The sequence below is a fragment of the Bacillus rossius genome, assembly GCF_032445375.1.
Source record: "Bacillus rossius redtenbacheri isolate Brsri chromosome 9 unlocalized genomic scaffold, Brsri_v3 Brsri_v3_scf9_2, whole genome shotgun sequence".
NCBI lineage: Eukaryota > Metazoa > Arthropoda > Insecta > Phasmatodea > Bacillidae > Bacillus > Bacillus rossius.
Window position 1 is genome coordinate 31,595,677 of NW_026962013.1, and position 18,666 is coordinate 31,614,342.

Consider the following 18,666-nt stretch of genomic DNA (forward strand, 5'->3'; position numbering starts at 1 on the left):
AGCAAATTTACAGAATTAATAAATTACGATTACATTATTTACATACTTGTTGAGGCCCGTGACCATTTGGGAAAATATACAAACACAGAATTATTATTGCACAAAAGAAGCCACTGGCATGCTAGGGCGCACGCGGGTGCGTCCCTGGCCGATGCACTGCACTGAGGGTTCACTGGGGAAACAAGGGAGGACGTTGACGAGGCATAACGGCCTGAAGGAGCCGAGGAGACACTTGGGTCGACATCAAATGATTTTACAAAAAAACTGTCTGTAGCAAAAACTACTTCCTGGGAAAATAACTGTAATTTTAAATGCTGAACAAATATTATTTTATTTGTTAGTTTACCACACAAAAGAAAAAGTATTTTCTCAAAACAAACTCTACATAGCTTGCTTTGTGATTAACTATTGTTATAAATAGTCTTAACGCGAATACACTGAATTCTACCAGTTATAGTTTTAAAAGAAAGTGTAATGCTTTATTTAATCCACTTTATTCGTTTACTGTCATTTGGGCCATCATATTATACACAATTAAGCATTTGCTCATTTCATATTATTAAATTAACATTAAAACCCCTGCTAGATTATCACTAATATCGTCTGCAGTACCTCCAACGTGATGAATGTGCGCAGAACATTAAAAAACCTTTACATATCTGACAAGCCAGTATACTACATAGGCCATGCCATCTTTCTATGTGTGAATTTACTCTTCTGACGCGCGTTGCGTCCACACATTTTTTTATTATTATTTAAAACATTTTCTACTTAGGCCAATCCTATATGTATCATGGGTGCTCGAAGAGTTAGGAAGTTTATAGAAGTTTGAAGCTCGCCCATGGACAATTTTCCTCTTCACGTATCCAGTTTATATCAAAGCTTCTTAATACATATATTCAAAATAAAATAAAAATATTTTGCTTACTGTAAAGTTTCAAATCACAAACACATATAAACTGTTTATTACATTTTAATAATTAATACAATTGGATATGTTGCACAAAACAATTTCTCCCGGGAATAATGTCCATCAAAGTTTTTTTACGTAAATTTTTTAAATAAAAAAATTAGGTGCTTATACAACTTTGCATTACAAATACATCCAATACCTTTCTTCATTTGAAACTTTTATGTTAAAATACAACTGGATACGAACTAAGAAACAATACTTGACTACAACCTCTACCTTTGGAACAATAATTTTATTAGTACATTTTCCTAGGCACGTGGAGCGCTGCATACACATTCAACATTTTCTCTGTGGTAATCAGTTATTAATTCCCTATTGTTATTTAAAGTTGTAAACAAATGACGTGTTCATTCATTCTAATTCAAATAGAATTATATCAGACTATTGTTATTTATTTTTAATTGAAATGGAGCCGAGTGATTTGAAACAGTCTGAGGATACTCAACGTGACATTTTTGCCTCTTCAAAAAATATTACTGAAACTGTCAGCAGCCTAAAGCTCCAAGGAACCTCAGAGAGTCTCCCAACAAGTTCTTCCTCTGCAACAGGTTAGTTAAGGCGGTGTTTGTAAAAGTCTCGTATCACGTATCCAAATTAATCTCTCGATCCTGTATGCATTGCTCCAGTGAAACATGAGTCTTGCTATTTTAATATAGTACGCCGAAAGATTCTGGCCTGACAAAAAACATGTCCAACAATGAATGATCGTGAGTTAAACACAAAATAGATTTTCTTTTTATTCAACTTAAAATCATAATTTATAGTTATATCAAAAGTTTTTGTTATGTGCAGAATCTTTCGACATATTAAATTAAAACAGCAAGCATCATGTACCACAGGATCAAAATGTACAGGATCATGCCATCAGGATGAAGGGATAAAATTGGATATGTGATACGGAACTTTTACCCATCCCTATATTTTTGAAAACGCCTTGGCTACACTACATTCCGAAGGATCTTTGAGAACGATCAAGTTGCAGCTAGTACCAAATAAACAGTAAGCTGGCAACAACTATCAGGTTAATCTCTTGTGAAAAAAACATTCTCTGCTACGCTATTTAAACACATAATGCACAGCAGACATATGTTAAAAAGGTTGATGACAATGTAATAAAACTTCAAGAAAGAAAGAACACTCACATAGGTAGGAGGCGGGTACATTTTCTTTGCTGTGATGAGGAAATTTAGATGTTCGCTTTCGTCTAAATGCCTTTGATGGAACATGAATTCCTTGGCCAACTCAATAACTGCTTCATATTTGTCGCACTTCACCTCACAAAATAACACCCCATTTTCTAACAAAGTTTAAAGGGTAAATAGAGGAACCTTTGTAATGTTCAAAAAAAACATTAACATTTTTTTCTTTCAGAAAAGCAGCGATCCTTACAATTTATCCCTGGACGTAACAAAAACTTGTGATATGATATAAATTATGATCATAATTAGAATACGAAAGACCTGACATAATTTGTTAGTATTGTGATATTTGAGTTAATTTGTTTGTCCAGGATCTTTCATCATTCTAAATTGAAACAGTAAGCATCATGTAAGTACCACATGATCAATATATACATGATCATGCCATCAGGATCAAGGGATAAACTCTGTTAAGTGCTACAGAACAGTTACCAATATTCAGCATATGGGTGTATCCAAACAAAGGCAATCAAAAATTTGAAATTTTTTTATATATCTTTACCTGTGTAAAACAACATTAGATAATTTAAGTAGTCAAGAGGAAATGACAGTTATAATGATTAGGTTAGTTAAAACAATTAAAACGTGTTTATCGGTTGGTATAAAATTTATTACAATCATACCCTGTAATGTAGGCCTTATTATAGTTTGTGTTGTGCTTTAATAGCATAGCCTAGACTGTTTTCCACGAGAGGTATCCTTGATCCTGTTGTCGCCTCCCTACAATTTACTTAATACTATCTGCAACTTAACCTATGGTTCTCCAGAGATCCTTATGGATATAGCAAAGCAGAGGCTGTTCTTAAAAAGACAGGGATTTTTAATGTTTCAGGTCATTAAGGCCGGAGCCAAGACTGTTTTCACCCTTATTGGTTATCCATTTTAAATGGATATTGGTCAATATTCATTTGAAATGTTATTTAGAGTACCATGTACCTAATGTCATTTCCTTAAGAAATCAATTTTGTGTTAAACAAGGATGTAAATTTTGACCACCTAAAACTTCCACATTCATACACTTGTCACAAAAAAATGTAAAACTAGTAGGTAATTACTTCAACGCTACCTTGTTTGATGACTTCATCATTATTGTAGAAAATTTCTGATTATAAAAAAAAATTATAAACTAGACATTTCCATGGCCATACAATATTTCGAAAAGCCATCCTCATCCAACTTTACCACATCTTAAAACAAGTTTTATGTACTAATTGAAGTATTATTGTACCCTTATTCAAAATAATAAGATAATAGTCTTCATATGAATTAAAAAAACTAACTACTATCTCCTGTTCACACTGAATTTGTAAAATAAACCCCCAACCCTTTCCCACGTTTTAAAGCAAAATTTTGGTACTATTTGATAAAATTTTTCATACTTGATGTTCAAAATATGGGGGAAAATGACTGTTTATTCATGATTTTAAAGGGAAAAAAACTCAATCCATCCCACCCTTTTAAATCAAAATTTTGCTACTTCTTGGGATTTTGCACACTTTACGTTCAAAAGGGAAATTAATGTCCACATATTATTAAAAATAATTCTATCCCCTTTCCCCTAAATGAAGTATGATTTTTCTCTGCGTGAAGCCCGGGTAACATATACATATGGTTAACTCTATATTCTTTGTGCTGTAAAATATATTTTGTTACGAAAGTTATTTCACCAAATTTGTATAATTTTTGTAACAGTTTATTTCAAAATAGTTTAGTGTATTAATTAAAAAAATAAGTTTATTTCTAACGCACGTACATAAGTACACACATTTTCTTGTTATTGGTATTCAATACACTCATAGATATTTACTCATTAAACTAATAAATGTTGTTTTGTGAGACATTTAAGAAACATTAGCTCAAAAATAACACTAAATATTTTTTTTTTTTTATGCTGGAACTGCCAAAGTAACAAATTAACTTCATCCTTTACTGATGCAGCCATAACCAAGGATCCTTTAAGGGGCCCGTCTAGCTAGTCAGGAATGTATGTGTTAGTGAGGCGGGATGATAAGCGCGACGCTCGCTGGTGCTTCTAGCGCGGTGTCGCCTCTAAGCACAAGGCTCTGAACATGCGCTCAGTCTTCTCATCGTACATAAGGCAGCTATGAGAAGCGGTAACCGTAACATGATATGGCATAGAAATGAAGGTGAATGTGTAATGCAAGTCCCTTAAGTGCTTTCAAGAAACTGTACCGGTTGTTTTATGCCTAAAAATTACTCTGAAAACATGCCCTTTAGCCATTTTTACTCTTCTACTAAAAATACAGTTTAAAAACTTGATCCGAAATAAAAAGTACTTTTCGGCCCTCAGAAAATTCTTAAAATACTTTTTCGTAATCAGACCCCACTCGGACATCATTAGTATTTTTCAAATCGCGTTGATTTTTCCTGAAGTTTTGCGCACCGTGTGTGTGCCCTGGTAGGCGGGGTCCGTCTAGTCAGGGGTGTATTTGGGTTAGTGAGGAGGGATGATAAATGCGACGTTCGCTGGTGCTTCTAGCGCGGTATCGCCTCTAAGCGCAAGGCTCTGAACTGGCGCGCAGTCGTCTCGTCGTGCACAGGATAACTATGAGATTTTAGCGGTAACCGTAAAATTATATGGCGGAGAAATGAAGATAAAAGCTTTATGAAAGTCTCTTGAGTTTTTTTCAAGAATCTGTACCTGTATTTCATGTCTAAAAATACAGTTTAAAAACGAAATTCGGAAACAGATCTGCTCATCCGCTCTCAGCGTATTCTTAGATATTTTATTTTTATTTATTGATATCTTGAGCAGTTTTATAATCGCGTAGTTTTTTTTTGTTCTTTTTAATATTGTGCATACTGTATGTGTGCCTGATTTAGGTTCCTTATCCTGGGTTTTCTGTGAATCAGTAGGTTCGAAAATGCGGCAGTCTAATTTTGTACACGATTTACCGTTTTGTTTTACTGTATTTGAATCTAAAAAAACTCGTCTGGAAGAAAGCATGATGTTTACTAGCCTAGTGTTCGGGCATGAGTAAAAGCGTTATGAAGGATTTTTATTGATTTATTTTTTTAACGCAAGGTTTTTCATAAACCTTTACTTTTTACTTTCATAAGCTAAAAGACACGCGAAAATAACCTGGGCAAGTTCCCTGGCAGCTAGCTAAAATAAACACCACTGGATTAACCAGGCGGAACAAATTTTTATCGGCCACGGCTGGCCGAACTACAGAAAAGGCAGGGCCCGGGGGTTGGGAGGGAGGGAAATGACGGGAATCGTAATGTTGCGCATCATGCATTTGCAGCACCAGTTTTCGCCGCTGGGGAGCTGTTGTGGTACCTCCCCTGGGTCAGTCTGCCAAGGCCCCAAGGGACGTCACCCGACAACGACGAGCGTGGTTTCTCTCTGGTGTGGGTGTCGTTAGTGCACTCGTGACACGGAAAACAATGGCTGATTCTCACGGACAACTTGCAGCGGTGAAGTTTCCGCTGCGTTCTCCCCCTTTCACCACCCCTGAAACATCAATCGTCAGGATTCGACAAGCTCCCGACCCCAGCATGGTTGGAACTTTCTGCCCCGACCAGCTCTTATTCCTGGACCATCCTTCTTGTCCTGTAGGCACTGAACCCATTTCAGGTCCAGATGTTATATTTACAGTAATTACAGATAAACTTGTAGACTTTTTCAATTGTTTAACTTTCACGAAATGAAAAATATATACAGCGCATACTTGTTGCATAATTAGCCTCCAAAGTTACATTTGTAACGATTTTGGGTTGTACAAATAAGGATAATTTAATTTATTGAAAAAATGAAACTTTTTAGGTTTAACTGCAATACCACTGGCTACTTCAAGAAATGGTTTGAATTTCTTTCAGAAAATATTTATTAATTTTCCCTGGCATTTCAAAATTCTGAAATTTGTTACGATTTTGACAGCCAAGAAACATTAAATGAGTTTTTGTTTCCCCTGGACCCAACTTAACTAGCTATGGTCTATATCTAAGATAGGGGAGTTAGTCATGGCATCATTCGTTGCCATGGCTGGCCAATCCCCGAACAGAGCTACCCTTTCTGCATTATTAGGCAGGCGTATAGGTTTCGTCGGGGACGCACCACAACGCCGAAATACCACAACGCCGATATACCACAACGCCGAAATACCACAACGCCGAAATACCACAACGCCGAACGTACAATAACGCTGAAAACCTTAACGCCGAATGCCAAATTGACTACAACGCCGACAGCTAGAAAACTGCTGTGTACCACAACGCCGATTTACCACAACGCCGAAATACATTAACGCCGAAAAATGGCATTGCAGGACTGCCACAAAGGTTAGGTTAGGTAAGGTTAGCACACAAATTCATTCAGTTGTTTTTCATTTTGCTCCTGTGCCCCCCCCCCCCCCCCCTCCCCGCAGCAACATTTTTCGGCGTTACTGTATTTCGGCGTTGTGGTACACAGCAGTTTTCTAGCTGTCGGCGTTGCGGTCAATTTGGCATTCGGCGTTATGGCATTCGGCGTTATTGTACGTTCGGCGTTGTGGTAACGACCCCTCCAAAGTGCGTGAGCCGTCGCTCACGAGTACCGCTCCCAGCACTCGCCGTCGAAGTACAGAGACGACCTGTCTTTGCCGCCGCCACCGCGGGCTAATTATAGCGCGACGGTAACGTAGACGAGGCACTGGGTCGCCCTGGGCCGCGGGTCGATCCAGCCTAATCGAGTGTCTGCCGTGTTGTGTTTGCGCCATGTTTTCTCCTGCCTCGCTTCACCTTCCGACCGGACAGGATGCCATTGGGTCATATGAAACTTTTTTTCATGTTATTAGTTTCGTGTTCTTCGGTGCGTGTCAAAACTACAGCTATGAGAACGCAGTATAATTTTATGCATTCCAGCCTGTCTCATAAATAACGCGAATAATACAGGTGGTAAATTTAAGTTTTCGAAGAAATAAAACGCAGGTGTACGTGAATTCCACACTGACTCCGCGGTTGTAATGGGAACGGAATCATAGTCTTATGACGATGTACTTACTAGTGTACACATAATTGAGCATAAACAAAAAAAAACACATGGGCCCGGTATTGAACGCTTTGCCTTGTTAATTATTGAAGTCGGGTCAAGAACGACCTCCCACAACCGTTTCTCATCTCGATAGCACAACGTTTTATGGTTAAAATGAAGTGATTCTGATGTGTTGTTAACATCTCTGTGTAACACTCACTTCATGGTGGTAATTTTTAAGATTAGCCCTAGCTAGTTTCTTTCCAAGCAATTAAACACACTTCTAGCATTAGTCTTTACACAGCCAGGCCCCGATTTCAGGTAATATTTAGCCGCCGCCCCTTCCTTTACTAGTTACAAAATCAAGCTTATATATTATCGGTTTTAAAACAGAACATGGTGCAACTAACTGGTTTTTCAAAGACATGGGCTGTTAGTCTTTTTTCCTTATTTAAATTTAATAAATTGTTGTTGCAGTTACGGCTGTTATAACTACTGAAATATAAAGTATGAGTTTATGTATACTGTATATTGCTAACCAAGTTTTAAATATATTTCTCAAGTATTTGGTTTAAGGCTTAATATTTTAAAGTGCACTGTAATAGCTAATAGTTAGTACAAACAATCATTTTCCCTTGACATGTATTTTTTTAAAATCAAATCATTACCGTACGTTAAAAACTTATAATTCCCGTCCCTTAAAATTTTTTTTGTTGTAAGGTTTTTCGCACTCAAATTCTCCCGCCCCTCGAAAACTGGCGCTCTGGGCGAATGCCTGGTTGGCCCGTTTGTGAATCTGGGCCCAGTGGCGTAGCCAGGATTTGTGTATGGGGGGTGTTAGAAGCATGGCTCCTCCGTATTAAAGCGGGGGGTCCGGGGGTCCTCCCCCGGGAAAATTTGGATTTTAAGGTGTAAAATAGTGCTATTTTAGCAGTTTTCGGTTCTTAAATTTAAATATTGTAATGGTAAAAATTTTATTAATTTTAATATGAAATTTGTTTGAGTGATGAATAAGAAATTAATTAAAGATTTGTTGCTAAGGGGGGGGGGGGGGGTTTGAACCCCTAACCCCCCCCCCCTGGCTACGCCCCTGTCTGGGCCTGTACTTAGCTATGATTTGTTTTGCTAACCAATTATAAACCAGACTGGTTTAAACTTCAGATAACAGACACCCCATTGTCAAACACTTCCGTGGATATATTAGCAAAAAAATTTGAGCTAATGTTGGATCTATACGCAGTAGACCAAAATCATAAAACGTCAATATATTCTATGATTTTATAATAATGGCTATAGGGTGATGGACATTGTTCATCTGCTTTCCGTACGTGAATTTTTCCGAATGTGCCGACCAGGGTAGCAACAGTTGGTTGAAGCGCTAACTTCGGTGCAAGGGATTGCGCGTTCCAATCACGTAGTCAACAGTCATGCCGTCTCGACTGGTGGGATGATGGATTGGAATGAATGAAAGAATGAATGAAGGATGGATGGATGGATGGATGGATGGATGGATGTATGGAAGAAATGGAGTTAGACGTCTCATCGACGTCGGGGTCGTTATAGACGGAACAGTAAGATACAGCAGTGATTGAATGCCTAGCGGTGGGAAGGGGGGCCATCCCGAGAATCCCTCCCCTTTCCTCTCCCCTGGGCTCCCGGCGACGTCCGCCACGTCTGCCAACTGAGGGGGGGGGGGGGGAAAGGGCCCGGGTTTATATGGACCGGCACGGGCCCCAGCCGTCTGGGCAGAGACGTTGTTTGTGTACCTGTGCGGTATTTTCAAGACCTCACTTCGTACTTCTTCGCCCCGGTCGTATTTCTTTATTTTGCACGGCCGCGGGGTAAACCTTGCGGCCCCGGCAGGTGGTGTAAATTATCTCCCGGGGCGTCGGCGGACTTATAAATGGATTGCTCGGTGCCGGCTCGCGAGGGGGGTGGGTTGAAGGAGGGGGGCTGTATCGATCCCTCCGTCGTGACGCGCGCCTCCTCTCCCGCGCACGGGAAGAGCCCGCAGTCTCCCGCCGTCAGGAGACGCGGCGTGTGGCGCGGGTGCGCGATGTCCTGGAGACCGCCGTCGCTGAACTGCCTGCGCGCGGCGCCCAACAGCCCGTCGCTGGACCGGGGAGAAGGTACTCCACTGTCCGCCCTCGGTGGTCCGTGCTGCGACACCTACTGACCAGACCTTCCTCCTGTTGATGGTCTGCCACCATCAAGTCAAACTAAGCTCATCCAATTATATCATTTAAAGTTATATTTGTTTTAGTTATTTTTGATGTAACAACGTCTAATTAATCGATGAAACGCCGGCTGCACGCACGAAAAAAGTGCCCCGTAACGCACATTGTCCCGTTACGCTCATTGTACGCTCGCGCCGCATCTGTCTCTCTTCCACTCGATTGGAACAACCATCGATTTGACTTTTTTCGAGGCACGTTAAACTTGAAACACTCCCATTCGTTTCCTACTTTTTCCTATCATCGTCCTATCCTTAACAGAATAACACAGATTGGAAGAAGTTAAATAGCAAACATGTATAAAAGTTATAGTTAAAATCATCTCTTCGTTAAAGTAATAAACATTTTTGAATTAATGATTGCAAATAAAAGTAAATTTATCAATTAAATTGTAGATTTCATTTCACTCCTTCTTTGTATCCATACAAAATAGTGATAATTCAATAAAAATGATTCAATTTTATTCATAAAAGTATGCAAACATTTCATCAATGTTTTGTTATGTTGTTGTCACGTTAAACTATCGTCTGTAAACCGACTTTACAAACAACCAGTTTTTTTTTTTTTTTTTTTAAAGCCATCTAGGTTCAATAGTGTTTGTTTAGCAAATGATTTATATTTTCCGTTAATATATATATATATATATATATATATATATATATATATATATATATTAATTTCAGTTAGTGTTGACTCTCTCGTGCTCTTTGTGTGTGTGTGTGCAGGCAATGTCAGAAACAAAGTGTCGCTGAAGCCAGGCCACTCTTTGATGGACTGGATTCGACTGGGCCAGTCGGGAATCGATCTGACCGGGGTGAAAGGCGTGTTGCAAGAGGTGACTCCTTCGCAGCTGGCGAGGCACAACAAGAGGAGCGATGCTTGGCTGGCGATAAGAGGTGGGTGATGGTCCCCCGCTCCCAACCCTACCTTGAGTTTCGACATCGAGCACTGTCCAGTGCCTGGGTTCAGGCAATAGTTCCAGCATGCCTGAAAGGTGTGTTTGTGTGAGTTGGCCACATTCTCAATAAGCTAAGAAGGGTTACGCTTGCAGGTGTATCTATCACCGTGTTACCTCTGCATGCAGTTTACTGAACTGTCATACATTGTTCAGCTTCAGAACTTCCAACGGTCAACTTAACATTTTGAAGCTGGAAAGTCTGCAGAAAAGTTCAGTGAAATTTTTTATGTACCTATCTGGGAAGTATGTTTCAAGATTAAGTAGTCTTAAAAAGTCATTTCTGACTCCATGAGGGATAAACTTTAGTGCTTCAAATTAGTGTAGTAATGAATATCACATTCTTGATCTTCGATAAACTAATTAAAATTGTACAAATAAATATCAACTATTAATACGTCAAAAAATATTTCAAACGTGTTGCAAGCACTAGGTAGACAGGAATCAAGTTCACGATTTTAATCCAGTGAAGTAAAATTACAAATTTATTCTTAGCTGCATGGAGATTTTTGGGTAAGTTGAGTGTAATTTTAAAAAGTGTAACATTCAGAGGATAACAAAAAGTGAAATGCAAACTTTATTTATCATATTTTAGGTACAAAATTACTTGCCAAAAACTGATATGGCAGCAGCACCAAGCTTGATGTTTTGTTTGCATTAAGTATATCACACTTGCATATATACTTCTGTAATTCCTATACAATAATTTACGTGTACACTCCCCTGTATTGCTTTTACACCTTACATGTGTTTCAAATATATGTTGTACCTTACAAATTTCCTATTCCTCTACATGTGAAGTTGTAGTTATAATGTGCATGGCCTCCCACACACCCATTTTTTTTTTCTTTCCCTCGTGATAATCACCTGTTTGTGCTTCCTGTGTCACCCATAACGATTGTGAGTTGTGCGTGGGTGTGTTCAGGGCGCGTGTACAACGTGACTCGCTACATGGACTTCCATCCCGGCGGGGCCGAGGAACTGATGAAGGGAGTGGGGCGGGATGCCACACAGTTGTTCAACCAGGTGAGCGCGGCAGGCATCAGTTCTCTTCTTCGTTGCTATTCCAGCCGGTGAGCAGCATGCAGAACTGCGATCATACATGGAGTATTTTTATATTAAAGTACTTTCGGAGAATGAGTGCTTTTAAACTTATGTAAACGCGTTTTAACTCTTGTTGAGTGCTTCATTTTAGTCAAGAATGTACTAAAATTTCAAACTGTTTGTCCTCGTACGTTGTGTTATCAGTTAGAAAAACATTAAGGTGGGCTAGGTAAAAAATTGCATTTTTCTGCAGTTTGAATTTTGACTGAATGTTATATGTTTATTCTGAAACAATCAGATTAGCTAAAATTCATGGTATTTAGAGATATTTTCCGTAAAATATTTTGCAGAACTGGAAAATTTTCCAACTGATTATATTTCCAGAGAAACACGCAAATAAATTTCATAAACTTTTTAATGCAAACAGAACCAAATAAAATATACCTTTTGTATTTCTTTATCACATAATGGCTTACTTAACATTTGAGAGTTCAATAGGACCCTTGCTACCCTCTACCAACTGGTGGAACAAAAAATTGTTGTTTTAAACCATATCTATCAATCTGCATAACATAAATTTTATGTAATGCATATCAACCTCTCTTAAATTGTGTACATTTATGTTGATGATGGAAAAAGGAAAATTTTCTGGAAAAATATATATGATTACATTTTTCCAAAAAAATGTTCCCACTTACATCTCTAATGGTTTATGTATGTACTTACATGTTACAAATGTAGTACAGTTTTTAAAAAAACTAAGCAAGTTTTTTATTATTAAGTTATATACACATGGTGCTAATTGGTTTTGTAGCATAGAGAAATAAAATTACATGAATGGAAATTTATGGTAGGCAGTGCCAGCTATCAGAGTGGAAAAAAAACTGTGCAATAATTTGATTTTGGTTTATTTAGTAGTGATATGATGTTTGAATAGTTAATAAGAGTCAGTGTACCTCATTTATAACTATGGAGTTGTGGAATCAATTGATGATAGATAATACCTAAGAAATCATTTGGTTAAAAAAAAATTGAGCGAGTTTTTCAGTTCTCACCAGTGATGTGTGAACATCTAACCTCGGCAATGAGCAAATTTATGTGTTCTCATGTTGTTCATGTTGCAAATAAAATTATTGACAATGGATTTTATTAAAATACCTTCCACCTTGTTAAAATTCACTAAACAGTTAATACTTCAAAAGTTTCTGTACACAGAAGTTATGCTTCTATGACATCACTTTGTATCTTTGGGTTTTATCTTAAACAACTTGAGATCAGTCTGTAAATAATTACTACAAACAAACCTTAACCTATTGAGCTGATTCATTATTATTATTATTATTATTATTATTAAAATAAAATTAAAAAGTTTTTCAGTAAAAGATTTGAGCCACTACCCTTAAGGTTAACAAGTGCGTGCTTTACTGCCATGCTACCCAGCCTGTTTACATATTGCAAGGAGCATCTGTCTTATAATCATTTTAATGCCAGTTTTCTTAGGTATTTTAAAACTTGAGATCCCTTTTTACTATGACTATTTTAGTTTATCAAAATATATTCTGGGGAATTTTCACTATCATAAAGTTTCATTTGACACAATAATACTATTGGTATGCACCCTAATGTTAACAAAAGTTACTATAAACAGGTTTATATTGCTACATGTGGCTCCGTCATCTTTGTGTCCTATCCATTTTCACGAAATTACTCCTACCAAATCCCGTGTACTGAGAACCAAGATGTTTATAACTTTAAAAGAATCAGCACTAACTTACTTAATTTTTGAAACCATTGCATCAGTAATCCTAATAATGTCTATTATCACAATAATAATAAAAATTACAAAAAATTTAACCATAAGATAAATATTGTATATATTGTTAAGAGTAGTACTAATAAAAAGAGGTATTTTACCTTTCCATTTCTGAATACCTTAAATAATAGGATGGGATGAAATAAATGTCTTATTTAAATAACATGACTAAAAGTAATCCCTTTAATAGTAATATCAATTATTTTTGGAGCTATTGGAGGATTAAATCAAACCTCAATTCGTAAAGTTATAGCGTATTCTTGAATCAGAAATAATGGATGAATCATAGCAACAATTTTAATTAGAGAAACATTATGAATAATATATTTTACAATATATTCTATTATAACTGCCATTATAACAATATCTATAAATATTTTTAAATCATATCACATTAACCAATTAATAAATGCAGCACATGCAATAAATTCACACATTATTTATAACTATTAAATGTACTATATTCAAAATTATACATTTGTGCTTAATTTTTTTTTACGTATGAGAGAGATGAAACACATGTGTAGGGGCATGTATTTTGCTAAAATAATCTGGTTGCTCATTAGACTGCAATGCGGTGTGCCCGTGCTAACGATTGTTCCCTTGTAATTGGCCGGGCCATTTAGGACGCGTGTGCTTCCGCACTGGATGGCTGTGATTGGTGTGCTGACAGTAGACATGTACCAGAAATAAACCCATAGCCAACCACGAAACACAGACACTGCTACAAAGTTTTAACACACAATTGGTCTGGAAATCTTTTCGTGAAAAATGCATGGCCCCTACTCATGTATCTTCCTAAATAAAGTAATTAATGCACTGCTATAGTGTGTTTGGTTTGAGGAGTTTAATACCGTAAATTTCTTGTTTGAATCTTTTCTGAAGGTGCACGCTTGGGTGAACTTTGAGTCGCTGCTGCAGAAGTGCCAGGTCGGCCACCTTCGCAAGAGCGAGAGCAGTCGCCTGCCAGACCTCGGGTTGCTGCTCTTCAAGAGCAAGAAGAACAGCAAGGAGACACTGAACAACAAACCAAACTATTCCTCAGACAACACCGCATCGGCAGGTCAGCATACATGCTAGATGTCTTTTGCCTAGCCTGGCCATTAATTGAACCTGCAATATAGCTGTGCAATAATTTATTGCAGTGAAGATTTGGTGGCGGTAGTATATTTGAATTTTTCAAATCACATAAAGTTTTGTAAAAGTACGCTGTCTTGAGAGATATAGGTATGTGGCAAAACCAAATGTCTTCTTGATATGTAGATGTTGTGTGCCATGTTTCAAGGCAGGGGTGAAGCCAGTGTCAGAGTATCCTGTAAATCTTAGTATAAAGTCCTTCGTGCTTCTGTAGTTGCACTTTGAACTGCTACTTAATTTTTGTAATCTATGTGGTTTGTTTTGGTGTAAAATAGTATATTTTAGGCTGCCAATTTAAAACAACTGGTCTAAAATAATTACAGTCTTTCTTTTACAAATTTTTAGCAGGCAGACTCTACTACTCAAGTGCGCCAAGATGGTTGTAACAGATCTTTGTTTTTATTTTGTTGGATTTATTTTGAAACTATATCACAAAAACGTTTTCAAATAAATATTTTAAAGAACAAAACTATCATTACAGGTGTTGATTACAAACCACCAGGAGTATAGCTAGATATATTATTTTGTGCGAATTAGGGGTGGGGGAAAAGGAGTTACAGCTATTTTTCTATTTCTATTGAAATTTGTATCTGTACCTGTAGATGGTACAGTTAGAGAGAGATTGGGTGTAAATTTCCGGCGAGGGTTATCAAGTTTACAAAATCGCTTTCAGCTGTTGAGTGGGCGGTGTTTGTTAATCCGTTGTTCGTGCATTTGTGAAGTTAGTGAGATGTATTCGTGTGATACGCAGGTAATCCTTCAGCGGAGAAGAGCAGTTCCGGGCGTGCTTCGGTGCCACTCGACTGGTTCCAGACGACGGACTCGTTGACGCTGGTGTACTACACCAGGTCGCCGTGTCCCTGGGTCGACGTGCAGTTGAAGGACTCCGCGGACCTGACTGTGTCCGTCGCCGCGGGGGAGGACCGTCTCCTGTCGCGCGTCCGGCTGGAGGGGGAGGTGTCATGGCCGTGCGGGGTGGTCGCGAACGCCGACACGGGGAAGGTTGACGTGCGACTGCGGAAGAAGTGCGCGAGGCTGTGGCGGGGACTGGGGTCGGTGTGCACGGACGACAGCGCGCCGAGCGCGGCAGGGTTGTTCGCGGCGTGGCGAGTGGTGGAAGTGCTCCCGGTCACGCACGACACCAGACTGATAGTGCTGCGCCACCCGGACAACGTGCACAGAGTGGTTCCCGTCGGGCATCACGTACGGGTGCGTTCAAATATACAAGGTAGCGACAATGCGGCTCTCTGGAAGATGCTTCAGTCGTAAATTCATAAGCAGGGGATTATTAACTCTCGGTCTTGAAAACAGCCTGAAGTTGAACCTTATTAAGGTGGCCGCCTGAAGGGGCCTTTGGTGGTTGAGTTACTGGCCTGTTACCACGGTGATCCATGTTTAATTCCCGACTGGTTTTAATTCCCAGTGGGCCGTTGGGATTTCTTGGATACTTCCTTTTCCCCCATCCTTACATTACGTCAGCTTTATTCTCTACTCATTTTCCTTCATATTCTCTAAAATATTGAGCAAAAGTTCATTAATTTATTCATTAACTCTGCCCCTTCCAACTCAAATCTCCATCTTTAATAGAGCTAAAAAGTTCGAATAAACATTTTGTATTGTATAAACCAGTTTCGTGCAAGAATTGCATTAAGATTTAGTATTGTTTTTTTGTGGGTTTGCGAAGTTGTTACTTATCTGAGTAGCGAGTGTGTGTTTGCTGGGACATTACAGGTTGTAACAATGAGTCATGCCATGCAGCGAAATATGTGTCAACAGGTGTCTTGCACAGTTGGCAATATAAAGTCTGTACATTTTTCTGTAAGAATTAGGTTTTGTATGAACTTCCTAAGTTCTCCATCTAAGACAGATTTTTGTAAACTTCTAGTATTATTTAGCCTTGTGCAGCTACAGTTTATTTTGCTAAGCAGAGTGGCTTCACCTTTACAAAATATCCCCACTCTAAAAACTAATACCTCCATAGTTAGGCTATACATCTTTTTACTTTCTTATTCTTTTGTATCACAATAACTTAGTTATTACGGTAGAACCCTGTACCTTTGATATATAGAATACAAAGAAGTTTTAAAGTGTTTTTTTTTCCTTGAAATTTAGAAAACAAACATTATAAGCAGGTAATACATATTTTGTGTATTACTATACAAAGTAAGTATATACAATTTCCTCATGGGAAAAATGTCGGGACTTGGAAAATATGACGTTATAGGCAGGAAATCATTATTCGCAGGGTCGTCACAAACTGCGACATGGGCAAAATGAAAAGAAAAAAATATATCTTTTTAAAGCTGCCTGTGTTGGTTACATAGTGTTGATGAAAATTGTATATTTTTTCAGGAAAACATTCTATACTCAATTTTGCATGTTATGTACATTTGTTGGAATGTTTTTTTATAGTAATTTGTATAGTAGCAGGGGTGCAACAAATAAATTTCCAAAGGGGGGGCAATATACCTTTTTATAAAGAATCATCGATCCCCTCTATTGAAGTGGCGGGTACGGGGGTCCTCCCCCGGGAAAATTTGTATTTCAAGGTGGAAAATGGTGCTATTTAAGCAGTTTTATTATCTAAAAATTGATTACACAGCAATTTCTTTGCCCTCGTTTGCCCCCACTTCAAGGTTTCAGAGGGGGGGCAAAATACCCTAACCCCCCCCCCTCCCCCCTGTTGTTGCGCTCCTGTATAGTAGTATAGCTGTTTTGCTGGATTGACAGATGAGTCAGAGAAAAAAAAATATTAAATGTGACAGATAAAGCAGGGAAAGAGCTGAAGTAAGAAAAATATATATGTAACAAAAAATCAAATCGTCAATGTTGCATGTAAGATGACCTCAGGATGTATCATTTTTTCTTCTTCAAACGCACCAGTTTGTTTTCCGGCATCGCTCGGTGGTGCCTGTAGCGTCGGCGAAGTGCGTGCATGCGCGGATGTGTGGATGTCCGGCCAGGCACGGAGGTGGTGCGCAGCTACACGCCGGTGCCGCCTTGCCTGCCGTGCCGCGCCCCGCCCCCTCCCGCCTGCTGGGCCGACGACTGCCTGTGCCTGATGGTGAAGGAGTACAGCGGCGGGGCGCTGTCCCCCTGGCTGTGCGGCCGGGCGCCCGGGGACTCCCTGGAGCTGTCGGGCCCCGCGGGCTCCTTCAGCGCGTGCCTGCTGCGCGGCGCCGCGCAGCTGTGCCTGGTCGCCGCCGGCACGGGCGTCACGCCCATGCTGGGACTCATCGCCTGGGCCCTCCGCGCCAGGGGGAACATGTGGTGCGTGCCCCGGCCCCGCCCAGCTCGCAATTGAAAATATGTGCTCCGGCGGTAAAGGACACAAGTGTCCCAGGAGAGCATTCTTTGCCAGTAATAGCAATTGCTTTACGGATCTTAAAACACATTATTCTTGGTATTCTTTGTTTGACAAAAGTACTATTTTAAAAATAATATAGTTTGATACGTTAGTCGTGCTAACTCTATTTCATACGAAAATAGACATACATAGTTTCCTTTACCTCTAGGGTACAGAAATAGAAGTCCACCTTAAGGCTCGTGTTTTTTTTTTTTTTATTCCAGATCATAGTGAATAAATTTTTTTTTTATGAATATTTGCCAGACCTACTTGGACCAAAAATTAACTACACAATGTAATTTGCAGTTCTTTTAGAGTGAAACATCCGTATTAATTTTAATAGAACAAATAAATTACGTGAACTTGAATAAGCGAATATGTATTATGATGTGTATGTAGTCTTAACACACGGTACTTTCAAAGAAAAAGTTATTAACTAAATTTCTTGAATTGTGTTTTTGAATTTTGCTTTTTAGTTAGTCCCCTTTCTCCTGAAATAGCACAGAATAAATTGAGTTTTTAGGAGAGAGCTTCCGAACACACTAGCATCATCCATTCACGAGCTAATGGATTTACCAATGGATCCACACGTTTCCCACATGTGTCTGTCCTACCAAGAGAACAGTTCTGTTGTTTCGGCTAGCCTGGGGAATATGTGAGGTGGGATAAGGTGTGTGTGAATAAGGCTTGAACAAAACACTTTGTTTTTTATAGCTCCTTAAAAAGGTTTGAAAGCAGTGTAATTTCACTTTTTTTTTAAATTCAACTTAACAGTGTTGGCCTTAAAACTAATTTCACACAAGTGTTAGGAGATGGTCATACCATGTTTTCTCGGATTATCGTCGCACATTTTATTCTAAAATTAAGTTTGAAAAGTAGGGGTGCGACGATTATGCAGAAAAAAAAAACTTTTGTTAGGTAAAGTTATTCATAAAAACAAAACCCGTTCATGGAAAGTACGTTTATTTTAAAAAAGGTGGAGTATACAAG

The 18,666-nt window shown here is 38.8% G+C and overlaps 1 protein-coding gene across 2 annotated transcripts in view; it reads left to right on the plus strand.

Moving 5' to 3' along the window:
• The first annotated feature begins 1,269 nt into the window (after positions 1-1,269).
• LOC134542796 (cytochrome b5 reductase 4) overlaps positions 1,270-18,666 on the plus strand; it is a 30,507-nt gene continuing 13,110 nt past the window's right edge. The window contains exons 1-6 of one of the 2 annotated variants that reach the window (XM_063387328.1): positions 1,270-1,521; positions 10,107-10,277; positions 11,262-11,362; positions 14,079-14,256; positions 15,082-15,558; positions 17,294-17,600. In XM_063387328.1, coding sequence (XP_063243398.1) covers positions 1,380-1,521; positions 10,107-10,277; positions 11,262-11,362; positions 14,079-14,256; positions 15,082-15,558; positions 17,294-17,600 — 1,376 coding nt within the window. In that variant the 5' untranslated portion in view covers positions 1,270-1,379. Of the gene's footprint in view, positions 1,522-10,106; positions 10,278-11,261; positions 11,363-14,078; positions 14,257-15,081; positions 15,559-17,213; positions 17,601-18,666 lie in introns of both variants that reach the window. The other variant, XM_063387329.1, reaches the window with a different exon arrangement.